An 18,479-nucleotide genomic window follows, 5' to 3' on the forward strand; every position below is an offset into this window, starting at 1 on the left:
CTGTATGAAGTGAAATGTAAAGTGAGGGAGAGTCAGATTTCCCTGAAGCATTCACGGAGCTGATGTGTTTATCTGAGCTTTTTTGATCAGAGATTATCTTTGCGTCTGTAGAAGACTCTTAAAATGAAGATGTGCCTGATCATTTATTCATTTGTCACCTTTTGTTGAGCTCAGATCTTCAGTGCAGGTTACAGAACTCTTTTTGTTTTTGGTCCATAACAATCAAATCACGTCTTCTTTTTTTTTTATCTGCGGCCCTTGTGGCCAATGTTTCTGTCACTGCAGTGATTGGTTCCAGATATGAGCTCCCATTCATTCTCCCGCCTGTTGTTACTCTCGCGGCGCACGTTATGTTTTCTTCTTGTTTCAATTAATCTTGTACCCATTGACGGCTGGGTGACGTGGTGCTAATGGAGGCATACATTTCTCCTGAAGGCTCTGGGCCTTCCAACAGGAACAGATCGGCTGTTTAAAAGCAGAGATCAATAAGATGCTGAGCATTCATTTTAGCAAGGAAGAGACTGTGTGCTTGTTGGACCCTGACACCTAATGAAGACACTGAGCTGAGTCAGTGTACAGGACCAGACGTTTTCACTGTAATCCAGAACCAGGGTTTGTTTAGCTTCAGTAAAGCTGATTTAAATTGATTAATGACCCAATTTGTTCTCATTAATTACAATTATTTGCTTCTTCGTCTGAAGACTGAAGCTTGTAATTTTGGGTTTTTAAATCTCTGTTTAAATTCAAATTCTGTTTCTCTCATAGATGTGGCTGTAAATGTCATATGTGTTGTTGTTGTTACCATGGCAACCATTCTGGCCCTGTGAGGATGTGTTAATATTCTTGACATGATGGATCTTCCTTGTTTTTAAGTTTAAGAACATTCACAGCTGTGTTGACTACAGTGTCTTGCTGGAGACCACCAGAGACATGTCAACACTGTGGAGCAGATTCATTTAATGTCTTGTGAATAATACAAGCATGTAAAATTAAATATTAAATGTCCTGGCAATAACTATCATCAGCCATAAGCAGGGAGGAAGGTTTGTATCCTGAGCAGATAGATTATGACTGCTGTCAAATTCCAATCCTGTAACTTCACGTACAAATATCTAAATGGACTGAGTCTAAAAAAAGCAGCTGGCTCCTCATCCTCCCTCTAACTCCTGACTGGAGGATGATGCATGCAAAAAGAGTTGAAACTGTCAAATTGATAGCTGCAACTTCCTAAAGTGCAAGAGGATGCAGTTTTTGTTCGGAGGGAAAAGACCTGTCATTCTCTCCTGGGTGGTAAATCAGTTCCACTGAGTTAAGATGAGTTTTATCTTTTCCGTTTCTCATCTGACAGTACAGCGTCGTAAAAACGCAACTGTACCAACAGCCGTCTTTCTGTCTGTGACACACTTGTCTCTGCAGGTTACACAAGTGGAAATAAGTGAAAGAAACTCAATCAAAACTGTAAAAAATGAAACATTTCTATATAAACTTCTGATAAATCTGAGTATCAGACACGTTCTGCATCTGACCCACTAAAGAGCTACACGTCTAATAAGTGCATTAATATTTCTGGCATTAAAAAAACAAAACTCTTGCAAGTCCATTGCCTTAAATTTAGATTAGCAAATGCAAATAATTGGATTCTTCAGTGTGTGCGGAGCATTATCAGGAGCTGTATAATTTGGCTGTTCTGCAAAGGGCTGAACTCAGCAGATGGATGGATGCTGGCTCTTGGCACCTGTGTGTGTGTGTGTGTGTGTGTGTGTGTGTGTGCGAGAGAGAGAGAAAGCAGCTGAACATGACGCATTTACAAGTGCACAGATGAACAGAGCTTCTCTCTGTTTCGGGTGACTCTCCTTCCTTATCTACAACCCTGAATCCACAGTGCAGTGTGAAGAGCAGACAAGAAAAATCGAAAAAAAGCTCATGGATTAATTCAAGGACGGCGTGGGAACATCAGAGTCACAGGGAGCCTGATTATACTCATGACAGATTTAGATTTGTGAAGTGTGAGGAGACCATAATGCCACTTAAAGTTATCTTACAAATTATAAAGTTTAATCTATCTATCTATCTATCTATCTATCTATCTATCTATCTATCTATCTATCTATCTATCTATCTATCTATCTATCTATCTATCTATCTATCTATCTATCTATCTATCTATCTATCTATCTATCTATCTATCTATCTATCTATCTATCTATCTATCTATCTCAAACTGCAGACCACCCCCTCCTTTCCCAACCTATGCTTCTTTCCACCTGTATTGATCCTGTGATCAATGGATAGTGGGCAAAGGCATTCTCAAGGACGTCAGATGAGTAAGGCAGGAGGTTCAAGGCCTGAACTTGTTTGTCCATGAGGTGTGGATCAGTGATCCACTTCTCCTAAACCGAATCCTGGACCTTCTTGATAAGGTGCTAACATTATTCTGTAATATTACATGAGATATAGTGAAAGAAAGCAGTAACAGTGATAAACCGTAAATTAAGGAAATTATTTATTACAAAATGTGAATTAACACAGTGTGGCTTCAGTGACTACAATAAATAGATTTATTGAGCAACAATAAGTCATCAAGTCTGACTGGTTTCAGGTTTATTTCGGCGCCAGGCGCCCCCTGAGCTCCGGCCAGCAGGTCTTCACAGTATGTGACATTTCCCTCTATTCCACAGCCGCCATTAAAAGCCTGTGTGCTGGAGGCATGTGATTGCACTTCAGACTGAACTTCTCTGTTAGAATGCTGTAACAAATATGACCGAAGGCTTCCTGCATGGGCTTCAGTATGAAGCTGTAGGTCACACAGCACTGGGTGTCCCACTAAAGACCCTTTCAGAGGGAGTCACTTCAGGTCCCGGTGTGTCATTCTTCTCTGCTGCCCTTTCTTTCACCGTATTCTGTGTAAAGGTCAGTCCATGCTCGGAGTTGAATGTAGGCTGTGAGATATGGAAAGTGAAATGAAAATAGCTTTTTTTGTCATTATCTGCCACTGCAGTGCTCAGTGAAGGAAACTGTCCTGCGGCGAGCTTCCCTGCCAAATGAAGTCCTGGCAGTCTCTCTTGATGTCCGCCAGCGATGTCGTCGTTAGGAGGTGGCAAGGTCGCACAAGGTCGGGTAAACACAATTAGGCTGCCGACCTGTCTCCCTCCCTCCTTGGGGGATAAAAAAAAAACAGGCTGTGACTTTAAATGACAGATGCTGCAGGATCCCTTCAGGTAGATGTGTCTGTTTAGTCAGCACTTCATTTATTCAAGCACACAGCCAAGCTTTACCTTTACACACAAGATAGACTTTTAGTGTGTTTTTGGTTGTGATTGTTGAGTCCTGGATAAAAAAAAAAGCTCATTGTCACCATAAAGAAATGATACTACCAGCAGTTGATTTTCAAGGCTATCAACATGACCAGTGTTTTTTCATGCACCCTCCAGTGGCCATGCATGTAGGCTGGATCAGGACTTATCACCACGGACAGGAGAAAAGGATGGAAAAAGTAAAATAGTAGTTCTGGTGCCGCCTGTGAAAACACACTGAGGACACAGGAGACAAATCCCTGTCTTCTGAGATACAGACTGTGACCCCCCCCCCCTCACTGCCTCTCTTTGTGGACTTTCATCTAGTTTTGTGGAGTCATCTGCTCTGATTGACAGGCCTGTGAATCATTGCTGATTTCCTGAATCCATTCGAAGTTTGACTTGTTATTTAGCATCCGTTTATATAGAGATGTTTCAGTGTCATGTCTTGTGCATTAGTAGAAATATTGATGCTTTTGATGGCGTTTCTTTCACTCATCTTGATGCACACAGAAATTGCTGTGATCAAAAAACTTCATCAAAGGATTTAATGACTGTGGAGGTTGTCAGGCCCGTTGGAGTTGTGTCTATGTCTCTCTCTCTCACTCAGACAGTGTCAGCGTCGTAGATCCTGTGGTTGACTTAGGTCTTAAACGTTGGTTTAAATAACTAATTCCCTTTTCCCTTAGGAGCACAATCGTAACATAGTGATATGTACTCTGTTGTGTTAGACCCTGTCATTCTTGTTTCTGAAGGATGTACTGACAAGATGTTAATGCACATAAATGTCCAGGTTAGGGTAGAACTGGTACCCATAAAAAAAGGACACGACTTTCATCCTGCAGATGTTTATCCTGTAACATCTGGTAATGATGTGCATCTGCTGTAACCCAAACTGATCTGTTCTCACAGCTTTTTTTGGCCAAACAGCAACTAAAAGTGACAAAGTGAAGCTTTACAGCCCAGGAGACACAACCACATGTGTGTGTTGGGACATGTTGGGATGCAGTGAAGACCTGAATGTCAGCTGGAGCTGATACATTTCTTTAATTTTGTCATAACATGTGCTAACTTGTGATGCTTTGTGATGCTTGTTTACTGAGGTCTGGGGACTTGAAGTCTTTCAAGGCTTTGGATATGATCAATATTCATCATCTGAATTTTAGTGACTGTCTCCTTTTTACTGCACCACAGCTATAGTGTTAAAGAACAGATTGCAGCTGTGTCCTTCCTTTCATTCCTTCAGCTGCTGCAGACCATTGAATATTTACATATGCGCAGCCAGCATAGGGAATAATTGTCCCCGCTCCTAATTTACATTTCATTTTAAAATGCATGTGATTTATAACTCTATTATTATTATGTTCCTTTTATTTTACTTTTGTCTCGCCAACGTTTACATTTACTTTTCCCCCTTTTGATTAATGACCCGGCAAACAAAAGATGAGAACGTGCCGCCCGACCTTTTAATTAGCTCCTCTAATGAATCTTTATGGAGGCTGATTAACGTTTCAGGCGGGATTGCTGTGAGTGTTCATTAGCTCACTCTGAGGTTGAGAGATAACAAATGGTATCGATGGGAAGTGTCCGAGTGTGATTTATGCACCGATTTATGTAATTATCCAGCCAGTGGGCTCGCCAGGAAGTCCAGCGAATGTTATCCTTCACTCGAAAGCATCATCCATCCTGATATCACTGAGCGCAACAAACACACTGTGAGATCTGCAGACTGAGATGGAAGGTGGTGAAAAGTGTGTTCAGTCATTTGTCATGTTATTGACATGTCGCTCAAAGTCAGAAAATCCAGGTAGACGCTCAGTTTGTGCTTTAACAGCCGTGAAATAAAACTTTAAAACCACTTATCTCATTACAGCATCACATACATGCTGATGCCTTAATGCTACCTTTGGGTTAGTACAGGTCGCACCCCAATATGACCACGAGACCGCCATTTATCAGGTGTTCTTTGCAGCCTGCAGGAGTCTTGTTCTGTCATGTGTCATCATTTTCTCTGCAGCAGCTTTGGAAGATTTTGACTGACAGTTTCTACTCTGTAAAAGACTTTATTTATCTTTATTTGTACCAGGGTTGCCTGGGTATGACATCATGTCCCTGTCTGACTTCAAATTGGTATCAGGCCAATGGACCGGGTTTTACTGAAGAGTCAGCTACTCATGTTTTTACATCTTCTACTCAAGGTCATGTGGCCTCTGAATAAATATAGCTTAATTATAATAAATCCAGACACCTTATGTTATTATTTCATGATTAATATAATCATCAGAGGTGTTCAGTGAGGTTTGAACCCTCCTCCTCGGCCTCGGCCTGGCGCAGCTTTCACTGGCTCAGCCATTGTTGTGCGTATCCATCCATCCTGTGTGCAGCTCGTTGTCTTCAGGGTCACAGCGAGCTGCCGCCCAGCCCAGCGTGCCCGGTGTGGAAGGCAGAGGCTGTAACGGATGAGAGCGCACACACGGCACAGAAAAAGCACCGACCACCTGGTGGGTTCAAGGCCGTGTGTTCGACATCAGGGGGGCAGCGGTGCTAATCATTGTTCAGAGTCAGTTAGAGACGTTCCAAACTAGGTCAGGATCGGGCCAATTAAGACTCAGCGATGTCCCCCCTCCCATTTGCTGACGCCATCTGGTTCTGACCAGTCAGAGAGGGCTCGTAGTAAAAATGATACTCAGCTGCTCATAACGTGTGCACAGCAGGGATGGGATTATCAAAAACACCAGCTTGTTCAGAGGAATTTACAGTTTCAGGGCTCACTTCCAGGTTTGTATTCACTCGTGCTGTATCTGAAACTTCGCTATAATGCATTTAAACATCAACTTAAATCACCTTCTTCTTAAAGGACCCTTCTCGATGTGAAGCATTGCTCTCCAGGAGAGGATCAATGCCCGGCTCTGTGTTCCCGAGCTTATGGCTCAAACACTTTTCCCCCTCAGAGACGACCTTCAGACATCTTCGTGTCTGTATGTGTGCATCTGGGCTTTCTTTGTTGGATTGATTTGTGTAAATGGAGCCATAAATCAATAGATCAATCACTTTAAGACCATCACTTCTGCACATTTAATTTAATCAGCGCATCAAGTTTGTGCCACTGTCTGATTAAAGTGAATGCATCAGACTGGCATCTGTAAGGGTATGTGCAAAGAATAACCAACATGCATGGTGATTTATGGGATTTTTTTGTGATTTTATGGAGACAAAATTCAATGACCTGTGGGAAAATCGTGTCACCTGAGTTCACCTGCTCCTCTGCCAGGCTGCAGAGTTACACACAGATTATTTATGTGAGAAGAAATCAGCCTTTTATTTATCTCCTCTCTCTCTCTCTCTCTTTCCGCAGTTCGACATGCAGAGGATCACCCTGGAGGAGCTGAAACACATCCTGTTCTACGCCTTCCGCGATCACCTGACCATGAAGGACATTGAGAACATCATCATCAACGAGGAAGAAAGCCTGAAGGAAAACTCTGGGAACTGTCAGACCGAGTTTGAGGGAGGTGAGCCAAAGGTCCCTGAATGAACTTCACACACAGGCACTTAGGCAACTGTGTGTGTGTGTGGTAGACATGCAGTCAGTGGCGTGTGGGTAAGGAGGGAGGAGACATAATCCGTGCTGTCAGGAAGAATTTAAGTCTCCTCGTGATCCACATCCAGCTCACCTGCTGATTTATTGATTCAGGGCGTCCGTGTCAGCTGGTCACCTGTGCGGAAGTGGCGCAGATAAAAAATGCATGACCTCGCTCTGCAAAACTAGCCATCCAAGATTTATGGACATGGATAGAGCAGCCGAGGGTATTCTGGGACTCTTTGACTCCCTCAGCACAAAAACATGAAAACGTCTGTTTGTTGGTTTTTTAATATACAAATTTAAATGACGTGTTTGGATTCAGACTCGGCTTTTGAAACTGGACAGAATTTTGTACGTTAAACAGTTTATTAGAAAATGACAGGGCTGAGCCACCGCTCATAATCATCAGTTTGACCTGTTGTAGAGTAAACTTGATTAATTTATTTGCCTCTTACTGCCCTCCTACCACAACGATGCATTTATGGAGAGCCTGCTGGAAAATGAGACCAGTAATGAGTGCGATGGCTTTCCACATGCACTTCAGCTGCTCCTGTTCTTGCCAGTGAGCCCTGATTAGAAAGCTTAAAGGCTTTTCCAAAGTCACATTATCGAAAAAAGAGGCGGGGGAAATGATTGATCAGATTGGAAAACAAAGCCCTGAAAGAAAAGGTAAAGGAGCAATTTGCAAGTCTGTGAGTTTGGAAGAAGAAGCTACCTGACATTTGTACATAGCACAGATATCTTAGTATGCTAAACCATTAGCCGTGGGTCATGTGCTCATGTATTACAGAGATCATGAGCTATTGAGCCACGTAAAGTCATGTAAAAAGAGTCGGTGTGATGATCTGCTGGATCAGCTCCGTGATCCCTGGGATCTGTTCCTCCACCATGCTCGATCTGTTGGCGGTGGAGGAGCAGTGTGGAGGTTTGCTGGAAGCTAACCCAACCTTGTTCTGCACTTGAGTTCCTAACTACTGGACTATCTGGGCCAGAAAATCTAGAACCTCCATGGTTTGTTTTTCACCTCTGAAATGTCTTCAGAACTGTTTCTATTTTAAGAAAGTTTCCAAACAAGCGGCCGCGTCGCTTCAGCTTAACTGAAAGTGTTGCCTCCATTCAGCAGGACATGCTGCTGTCAGCTCAGTGCTAGTAGCCGGTGGCGTAGTGGATCTATGCCGCCGGCCATGTGTAGTTCCCTGTTTGTTCCTGTCTGAAACACAGAGCGCTGATCCAGGTGCTGCAGACCCCTCTCAGGCTGTGGAGGAGGGACCGTTCACACTGTTGTGAGTGAGTTGATCCACCATCAAAATGGTTTTGTGAGCAATGAAATCATCAGCTCTGTAATTTCATGTGCACCTTGACTTGAAAAATACATCACGACACTAAAAGTTCCTGCATGTCCTGAAGGCAGCATATTCGAGGCTGTGACCAGACTGCGTGAAACAGGATGCTTTTGAAACTTTTCTTTTCATGGTCATTTTTCATCAAGATGATGCTCGGAGGCCAAACAGCGCCAAACTGTGAGTTCTTACTAACAAGGATTTAGTGGGTGTCACTGAGGATGGGCGTGGAATGCAGCGGCGCTTTATCAGGGTACAAAAACTGGTTCAGAGTGTTGACGACATGATGTCCGTCTTCAGGTTTATGATGAAGGTTGACCACCATCAGAACCACACACAGAATGATCACATCTGTCAGCCCCAAGGTCCCCGAGGACCAGCAGCCACCAAAATGTGCTCCGTCATGGAGAAATCAATACGTCGTGTCACACTGCAATTCATACTGAATACACTCCATCACGCTATGCGAGCACTTATTACTTCAGCTTCCTGATATATGAGGTAGCATAAGAGGAGTATGATTTCCCCCCGGCTTTACCGTGCTGTTGAATCGATGCAGTGAAAAGCTGGAAAACAGTGGAATAAAGAAATGTAACCAGTGATCCATACATGTTCTCCAGGCACTGATTCATCGCTCAGCAGATCACACCGACAGCTTAATGTGAAGAAAATCATGCTGTAGGAGCATCTGAGGCGTGGAAATCAACTCTGATCCATGAATGTCACAGCTGCCACACAGGTGTGTCAGTGAGTGCTTATAGATGCAATGCACGCTTGTGCAGCTGCATCATTCGGGTTCAGATTAGTTCTGGTTTTAGTTTTTTTTTAGTAAGCTTGTGGGCAACACTAAGTAGGCCTTTTCTGCTTCTATAGGATTTGAAGGTAGAGTAGGAGATTTTGAAAACTCAGTGAGAGTCAGCCAGATTCGGAAAGTAAACACACGGCCCTTTCTCTCGGAGCTCACCCCGAAGCCACGCCTCCCAATCACATGGACGTGCATTACCTGAAGACGAGCTGCGGTCTGTGACTTCGGCCATCATGCACGTACCTCTCTGGTGCAGGAAGAGAGTGACAACCAGCCAATCCTCCGCGCAGGGTCCACCCGGAGGATTGGCTGATGTTTTTAGCGCTTTATAGCTTCCACAGATGTTTAATATTCTTCGTTTTAATGCCAAACTGATCACTGTCCCCTCACCATAAAAGCAGACGTTTGGGCAGTTTGCTGCTCTCAGCATTCAGGTGTGTTAGAACTCCCCTGTGTACCAGAGAGAGACGAACGTGAGGCCATCTGTGTGACAGTTAAAGCTTGGTGGACAATGATCCAAAGCACAGCAGCAAAACTATATCAGAATGGCTGAAACAATTAATCCATTAAAACATTAATCCACTTAATTGGGTTTATGGATGAAAATGGTAAAAAAACATTTTAACAAATGTATGTAAAAAAAACTCAAACAGTAGCTTTGTAGTTAAAACCACCAGAAAATAATCATCACACAGAGTTATTTAATTTACATGTATTTACATAATTACATAATGTGTTTTTTACTGGAAAAAAGTTAGAGTGCTTAAATAATCTGTGCGTGTGTATTTTATATATATATATATATATATATATATATATATATATATATATATATATAAAATACACACGTAATATATAATATTAGACACACAGCATATAGACACAAAGACACACACAGGAGACACACATGGGAACTAGGCTACTCAGACTATATTTGACATCAGTACAGCTGGTGTAGTACAAATATTGAACACAGTGGATTCAGATATAAAATAATATTTTTAATGCCACGCCCTGTTAAGTAATGAACAATAACCCTATTTTAGGAAAAACTCATAAAATGAAGTGGGCAGAGGCTTTATTTCCACACGTATTCAAAATGCCAAAGGGGGTGTAATATTGATCCCTTGCTAGTTTTAATCTTCCCACCACTAAATAAAAAGAAGTGCTGCATCAGGGTATATGCTAATATCTGGACAAACACAATACCCACAAACAAACATCAGCAAAAAGAAAAACAATACAAATCATATGTACTCTCTCTGATTAACCAACTCTTCTCCCATGATCACAACATGAGAATAAACGTCAACGCAGAGAGCAGCCTGCACAGAGATGTGATCAAAAGTGAAGCAGAAACCGTAAAATAAGGATTTATAGTCGCAGCATGATTGTCAGTTTGAGTGCTGCTCCTGAAAGTGAGCAGAAATGCCGGCTGTAAGTCAGCGGCGTACACTTCATCACAGCCCGGACCGCGGCGGCCCTCTGTGCATATTTGGCTGTGTGGTCGTTGCTTTGGGCGGCTGCTGAGGTGTTTTACGAGGCCGGCGGCAGGTTCAGGCGACTGGACTGAGAACAAATGTCTAGACCACAACTCAGACCACAACACGTGTTTTTTCCATTGACGCCCTGCTCGGCTCATCCTCACTAACAATGGTTTGGGGAAAATTAGATTTCCTGTGCAGTAAGTAGAAGTTAATGAAACTCCTGTAGCAGCCAGGGGAACCAGACGGCCGTTTACTCCGCACTCAGCACTCCTCTTAGTAAAGGTGCAGGACCTTTCCCTGGAGGAGCTGTTGTGCTTGTCTGTAACCTGTTTGCTTCCATTTCTATAAATTTTCCATGTTAGATAAAAAATATTCACCTTATGAGACATAATCAAAGAACAAATCTGTCAGGGTGGAGCCTGTGTGCTTACAGCCGAACCACAGGTGGTTCAGACCAATCAGCATTAAGCTATTGTGAAGATAAATGTGTCAAAAGATGTGTTCAAAGACCTTAATCATTGTTCTCTCTTCAGTACATTTATTCAGGACGAATGTTTATTCAGTTTTTTCATGGTTTTACGAACCAAAGGTGGCGAGTAGCTGATGTCTGTAACAGCTGTAAGGTGGCGTGTTCCTCTGTCTCTCTCATACAAACATCAACAGATGAGCCTGTGTGTGTTCAGCGGGCAGCGCCAAGGTGTGACTGTGAGTAAGTGTTCCTGAAAAAAGATTCGTTCTCAGAAAAGCTGATCAAATATGTAAAGATGGAGTCGAATCATGCGCTCAGCGTGGACTTACATAACCTTGATGATCGCCTCAGAGCTCATTAGTCATTTGGCTGAAAGGCTCTTTATGTTTCCCAGTATGTGAACGTCTGGAATGTTGTTTTTCAGCAGACTAATGACACCGACTCCAAGAAGTATTCAGCCGTTTCTGTCCTCCTACTTTTCACATTGCGTTTTCTTTGGACTGTCGAGAAGCATTTTTGATGACCTCAGTGCTTCTTTAAAATTGAGAGTTAAAAATAGAGCAAGTGAGAACCGTGTGGCTGCAGGTCATTGGCTCGGCTCCCCTAATTACCGCGGCCCGGTAAAATCATCTCACCCGCTGCAGAGAGGTAGAGCTGCTGAGTAACCAGTCTGTGTGTGTGTTGGTGTGTGTGTGTGTGTGTGTATACGCTTTCTAGGCTTTTTGTGGTGGATTTTGCTAGCAGGTAAATTCTGTACTTCTCTGCTCCCCCATCGGTTTTCCTTTCTGATGTTTGTGTGTCCTCTGACTTGATTTAAGTGGACAAAATATTAGAAATATTAGAAACCCCTCTGGGCATGATGCAGTGCAGCCTTTACAACAAGGAGACTGGTTTAGAGTTCATTTTTGTGTGACAAACATACTGTCGGTCGCATCTAAGGGACGCCTCGAAGACATTTCATAAAATTCAGCACAGACTTTCACTTAAAGTGTCCATTCACACGAAAACTGTCCCATTGTGAAGGTTCCTTCAGCTGCAGTCAAGGACATCTTTTCCCTGATAGTGAAAGGTGCAGCGGTGGATCCTTTATGACCCAACATATCCCAGGATTCCTTGCACCACAGGCAGGGTTAGAGCAAATACAACAATACTCACAGCAGAAAAGTGTCTGTCTATATGACCCAAAACATCAGCAGATCAGGTGACTGAGCTCCCAGGTTTTTGAGAAACTCTCGGGTAGCTGTTGCTGTGTGTTTTTGTGTCCGTATCCATCTGCGATGTTAAGCGGTGTGCTTTATGATGTGATGGCTTCGACTGGTGGTTAAATGAGTAAAAATAAACATTGAGATACTAGATTATTCTGAGGGAGGAGTCAGCTGCAATTCAGACAGACTAACTGAACCTTTTATTGTGATATCTGGCTGTTTGTATGCTGATCTGTACCGGCCCTTTGTGCTTGTAGCTTCCCAGCAACCTGCTGTTCATCCAGCAGAGATCCAGAGCAGAGCTGGGTATTCTGCCCGGCAACATTAATGTGAGATCACACTTCAGGCTTACTTCCTTTGGTCCCAACAACAGTGGAAAATAAATAATTTGAAGGAAAATTACGAATGAAATTTACCTTCAATATAAAATATGAAGGACGGAGCAAACATGTGTCTTCATTATCTTCAGGATAGCTTCAGAAACATCAAGTGGTCTCATCTCTTATTCCATCTTATCTCTCTTACAGTTCATCCCTCAAAGAAGAACCGTCAGACGTGCGTGAGGAAGAGCCTCATCTGCGCCTTCGCCATGGCGTTCATCATCAGCGTGATGCTCATAGCAGCCAATCAGATGCTGAGGAATGGCATGGAGTAGTAGCTGTGCCCACTGTGAGCTGGGAAGGAGCCAGCCTGCATGTGCATGCCAGTGGGTGAGGTCATGTCCCTGTTGATAGGAAAAAGAACTCCAAGGAAAAAACACTCCAAATAATCATCAACAAAACCTGTTTTTAATGTTTGTTTTTTTTCTTTGGAACAAGAGGCGCGTCTCCACCCGACGTCCAGTTTAAAAAAAACAAAAAAACATGAAGCCAGCATGAGGAGTCATGCAGGACTCCTCCCCCTTTACTCTGACAGGGACACTCAAGGGCTGACATTACACATAACACACTGTCGTCTGTTTCCCTGATGCAATAAAAAAATGTGTTAAATAAATGAGTGCAGGATTTGCAGAGCTGCTCTTCGAGACGTGAAGTGCTGATCTGTCACCTGCCAGGAGACTGATGAGCTGCCGGGACCGCAGTCCGAGCAGGAAGAGAGCACTCGCCCTCTGGTTAGAGTTCCTGAAAGCTCCTCACCGCTGATGCAGAAGCATCCGTACGCTCCTGTGATGCTTCAGTACTTCCACCTGCTGTCCGAGGCCTCACATCATCAGCCCTGCAAGCTAGGTTTTGGATCATTTCTTCCTCCCGGACACTACGGGGTGAACACTGTGCACAAGCTTCTAAAGGCTAAAGGAATCCAATGCGTTCACACTGTCACATTATCCCCTCTGTCTGTTCTCTTCAGTGCACTCCAGAGGTTGCTGTGTGAGCTGGTTTGACTCCGTCTCTTCTACTTTCTGACCACATTTCCCAAAATGCCCTTGAACACCCTGCACCCCCAGAGAACATGTCTTAATGATCTGTAGGTGGTAAGAGGGGGGATGCTGGTGGCAGCACAGGTGGTGAGATGTTTCCAGTTGAGAAAACCTGAATTGCACCTTCTCATCTAAACGCAGCACGTCTGTGGCTTCACATAAACCTGCATGCCTGGCGCTAAATTAAGCTTTTAATCATGGTTCCAAACCTGAACATGTCATTAAATACTTTTCTCTGCTGTCAGACTCAACCATGTGACATCATTTAGGAGAAAAAGAAAAATACGGCCATTAAATTGATCAATTACGACTTACAGTCAGATCTAGATTACTTTTTTAACTTTAGCATTAGTTTTAACCGTGTCTGTTTGATCCCACCTGCTCTGAAAGATCCAGCCTCAGACCTCAGCTGGTCTCGCTGGATGGCTTTTTTCCTTTGTAATCAGCTGGTAGACTGGATTTGTGTTGCTGGTTTAGAGCATGAATGGGACCTCTTACTATATATCTAAGTGTGTGCCACTGCCTCAGTCTTGACTAGCTACTAACTTTAAGCCATAAGAAACACACACAAGCATGTCAAGAGTGTTTTAATTTACTCTCTAGGCCCCCCCCTCTGAAAACCTCGGACATGGACCAATCGTAGCTAATTGTTCAGTTCAGAAACACACCATGTTTAGCTTCAGCCCTTTGGTTATAGATGCAAGGCGACACACCTCAGTGTCAGTATTCAGACTGCAGGGTAACTAGTTGAAATGACTTTGCAGAATCTGTGCAGTAACTCCTGCGGTGCACTGTTTGGCTCGGCTCTGAACTCCTGCACTGACTCTCATCTCAGCATATAGACACACCCATATTATCAAGTGCATGCGATGAAGTCAGTGTCCTCCTCTGTAAATACTCTGTCTCCAGTGTCTGTTCAGGTGTGCAGTATCTGTGCGTGCGTGTGTGTGCATGACTGTCGTCGGCGCTCTCTGCTCACTCAGAGGTTCAGAGGTGCAGGGAGGGAGCAGCGGGCCGACAGAGGTGGCTGCTTTATCACAAACATGGCAGACACAGGCCCCCTTTCTGTTTCCTCTCAACCCTCTTGCCAAAGCCATAGAACTCCGCAGAGGTGACCCAGACAACACAATATAGACACTTTTCCCTGTTGCCACATGGAAACACAAGATCAAACGGGCATTTTTGTTTTTTGGCAGAAATGTGTGTGTGTCATGTAGGACTGGGTTTGTTCCTGTTATTGTTTTTGCACTGCACCTGTCGTCCATTCCAATGAAACACTATGAGGGTTGTAGGTCTGTGCTGTAGTGCCATCTACAGGTGAGAAGTGAGACCACACTATCCATGCTGTTGTCCCATCACAGTGTTTGTTTGTGTGTTTCTATGGGGAATGTGTCGTCAGGCAGGACTCGGCATTATATCACATTGTCTGGAAAGTGTTAATATTAACTGTTGAAACATGATTTTTATGTATAGGTTGACTTTGTTCTACCAGGACTGCGGGTGGAGCAGCAACACATATTTAAACAGTGTATTTATAGGGATAGATTTCTTGCCTATGGCAGACAGAGTCCTCCTGAACCTGTAAAAGGTTTCATTCACAGATGATTTTAACCTCTGGAGGTCACACTGGGTTTTACTCTTATTTTTTTAATCTGGAGAAAAAAAGATTTTAATTTTGTATCTAGCAGAAATATCCCCAAATTCACAGGTAGTCACTGCTGTCATGTGTTTTTTAGTATTTGCCTTCTTTCGTGTTTTTTTGGGGGCAGTTTCTGTTATTCACAGTCACGGTTTGGCTGCGGACTGATTTCCCGTCTCGACCGCTGATGCAGTCACAGAGGTAAACACACGGTGTCTCTGCAGCAGCACTGTTTTCTTTCCCCTTTTTATTCGTTATGTAACTTTGTACATAGCTAATAACTCAGCATATCTATTAGACAAGCACATACTATACATACTTTGCACGTGCACTATTTAAACATGTAGACTAGAGAATGACTTTCAGTTGTACTATTTATTAGAAGCATAGTAATTATGACATTGTATATACGGTAATCTGTACAAACGTTAAGAATCATTGCAATAAAATAGTGTTTTTTAAAAAAAAATTATGCTTATGTTATGATTTCACATGTCATCATTCACCTCCTATGCAACATTTATTCCTTAATTAATTAACTCTCACGTGTCCTCAAATGGACATTTAATTAGTCCTTTTAAAGCCTATTTAAATAAATGTTTATGCAGAAATGAACATAAGAAGTATAAAATAATGAGAAATATAGACTTTGCTTTGCCTCTAGGTAATTAGAAGCATTAAATGGACCCCGCATTTCATTTTGCATTGTGTAGCGTTTAGCTGTGTTTTCTGTGTTTCCAACTCAAACAAGCATTTTGCAGATATTGCTACTTCCAGCAGACCAAAGATGTGCATGTTAGGCTGATTGGGGCCTCTCCATGTGGCTTGTTCAGGTCATTTGACAGCTGGGATAAGCCCACCCCCACCCCATGACCCTGTAGCGCAGGACAAAGCAGCTTAAGGTAATGATGGATGTTCCTTGTACTAACCGGAAGCTGTGGAGGCTTCTGCTCCAAAAGTTGAAAATTAAGGCGAAGGTTTTGAAGATATCAGTCCCTCAGGTTTCAGTAGCACTTTAGTTTGATGCTCCATTTGCTCAGTTGCATGTCAACAGTGTATCAAGTGATTTTCATGCACCTCAGTATCCACTGATGGCATCTAAAGGGGCAACAAAAGGACAAAATACAGTGTTACAAAACCTTTTTTTTTCCACCGGTCAGGACTCTTTGGGCCTCATCCACCTGTGTTAAATCACTTGTTTTACCCCTACCTCTCCTCTGTATGACCCTTCTTAAGTCTGAATACTGGCTCAGATGTGGAGGTTTTTCCAATAAACGCAGAGTCTGGAGGGAGAGGTGATCTGAGGCTGAGCAGACACAAAGGGAGACAGATCAGGTGTCATTATAAAAGCTTTGGTAGATCAATGAGGGAGGAAACAGCTCAGTGTCTGTCTGAAGGTCACAGGTTCGCTCATGATGTGTGTCAGTGGCACACTGTGTGAGTCACTCCGAAGGTACAAGTGGTGTGTTCTCTTTTCTTAATGAGACCACAGTGAATCCACAAGAGGGAGACATGAGACACGGAAGCCCTATAGAGACATGCATATTTTGGAGTTGTCACGCCTGCTTGGACAATCTTACAGGGTTCCATAATGAAGGGGGAAACCACTGAATTTCAACCCTATAGCCAGCTTTCTTTGTGAAGTTGGAGCCACAAACTTCCAAAAATAAATCTCCACCAGGCTTCACTGGTAACATCTAATACATTCATATTGTAGCCGAAGTCATTTTGTAACTGTTGTGCTGCCTTTTTGCACAGATCACATCCCCAGGGAGGAGGAGGCGGCACAGAGGTGACAGCTGCAGGTGACCAGGTAAAACACAGTGTGCCATATGGTGGCAGTGAGGATATGATTATGCTGGGTAGAACTGTTTATTACTCACAGGGATCTAAAGTTCCTCACACCTGAGAACTCAGTGTCTGTTACGTTGATTTGCGCCGCCATTTACAGTCACTTCTGACTGACATTTAGCAGGATTTTAACCAGCATAGATTAATCCTATTTCATGCTGGGAGTGGAGATGAGCAGGCCTGTCGTTAAGAGTCTGATCAGCATTCAGCGTGGTGTTAGCATGCAGCCTCTGTCCTTCGGAGCCACACCACTCTCTCCTGCTCTCAGCTATAGAAACTGCCTCTTGTGCTCCCAGCAGGCTCCTCCTGTTTCATTTACATCCTCAGACGCTTCATCCTGAGCAGCTTAGTGGGAGTCCGGCGTCTGACTCTCAAGGACACTTTTTACAGGACATGTGGTGGCTGCAAGATTGAATCCATAACTTTTATATTTATACATAACAGTCTGGACCACCTGACAGCGCTCTGTAATATTTTAGTGTTTTATAAGAGATAAACATAAACAGCACAAGTCTCAGCAGATGCCATGCAGCTGGGAGCCGAGGGTAAAATCTCTTTTGAAGTCGTCTATTTTTGGGAGATTACTTAGGACTAATCTCACAGTATGAGGAAAATATTTTGACTAAAACCATGCAAATGGATGGAGCAGCTAGAATGAGACCAGCCCAGCATGGGAGTGAGTCTAAAGCTCATTTAAAGTCCTCAAAACTGAAACTAACATTTGTGTTTATCAGCAGAAAGCTGTTAGCATCTAGTAAGCTATCAGTGTAAAGGGACAGTTCACCACATTATCAATTAGCCTGCAGTGTCCTTTATGCATCATTGCATTCCTTTTATTATTTTATTATCACCAGCAGCCACAGGGTACAGCTAAAGATCAAGACAGTGACTACAAGCGGCCCAAATGAGACTGGGGGGTGCCGCAGCTGCTCTTCTGCATTGAGAGGAGCCAGTTGAGGCGGTCCAAGCTCCTTATTCGGATGCCCCCTGGGCAACCCTCCCTGGCGAGGTGTTCTGTACATGTCCATCTGGGAGGAGGGCCCTAGGACAGACCCAGGACGAGCTGGAAGGATTGTATGTTTTGGGAAAGCCTTGGTGTTCCCCCCAGATTTGCTGGTGGAGGTAGAAAAAGAGAAAAGGAGGTCTGGGTTTCATTACCCCGCATGACTGACCCTCACCAAGCAGAAGAAAATGGATGGATGAATGGACAGAGAAAATAAAATCTTAGAGGAATGTGAATCCATTGACTGTACATATACAGCCACCTCCACCCATTGTACAAATGTGAGGCCAAAGTATCTCACTTATGTTGGAAAAGGAGGCCACCTTGGAACCACAGTGTGTGTAGTGGTGATCAAGTCAACTTTTTGGCTGCTGACTGGGATGTAAT

The 18,479-nt window shown here is 43.4% G+C and overlaps 1 protein-coding gene across 2 annotated transcripts in view; it reads left to right on the forward strand.

Annotated features, from left to right (window-relative positions):
- caln1 (calneuron 1) overlaps positions 1–15,251 on the forward strand; it is a 56,980-nt gene extending 41,729 nt beyond the window's left edge. For both annotated transcript variants that reach the window (XM_028419840.1, XM_028419839.1), the window contains 2 exons: positions 6,649–6,805; positions 12,710–15,251. In XM_028419840.1, coding sequence (XP_028275641.1) covers positions 6,649–6,805; positions 12,710–12,837 — 285 coding nt within the window. In that variant the 3' untranslated portion in view covers positions 12,838–15,251. The remainder of the gene's footprint in view (positions 1–6,648; positions 6,806–12,709) is intronic.
- Positions 15,252–18,479: the final 3,228 nt, after the last annotated feature.

The sequence above is a fragment of the Parambassis ranga genome, chromosome 13 (assembly GCF_900634625.1).
Source record: "Parambassis ranga chromosome 13, fParRan2.1, whole genome shotgun sequence".
NCBI classification, from domain to species: Eukaryota; Metazoa; Chordata; class Actinopteri; family Ambassidae; genus Parambassis; species Parambassis ranga.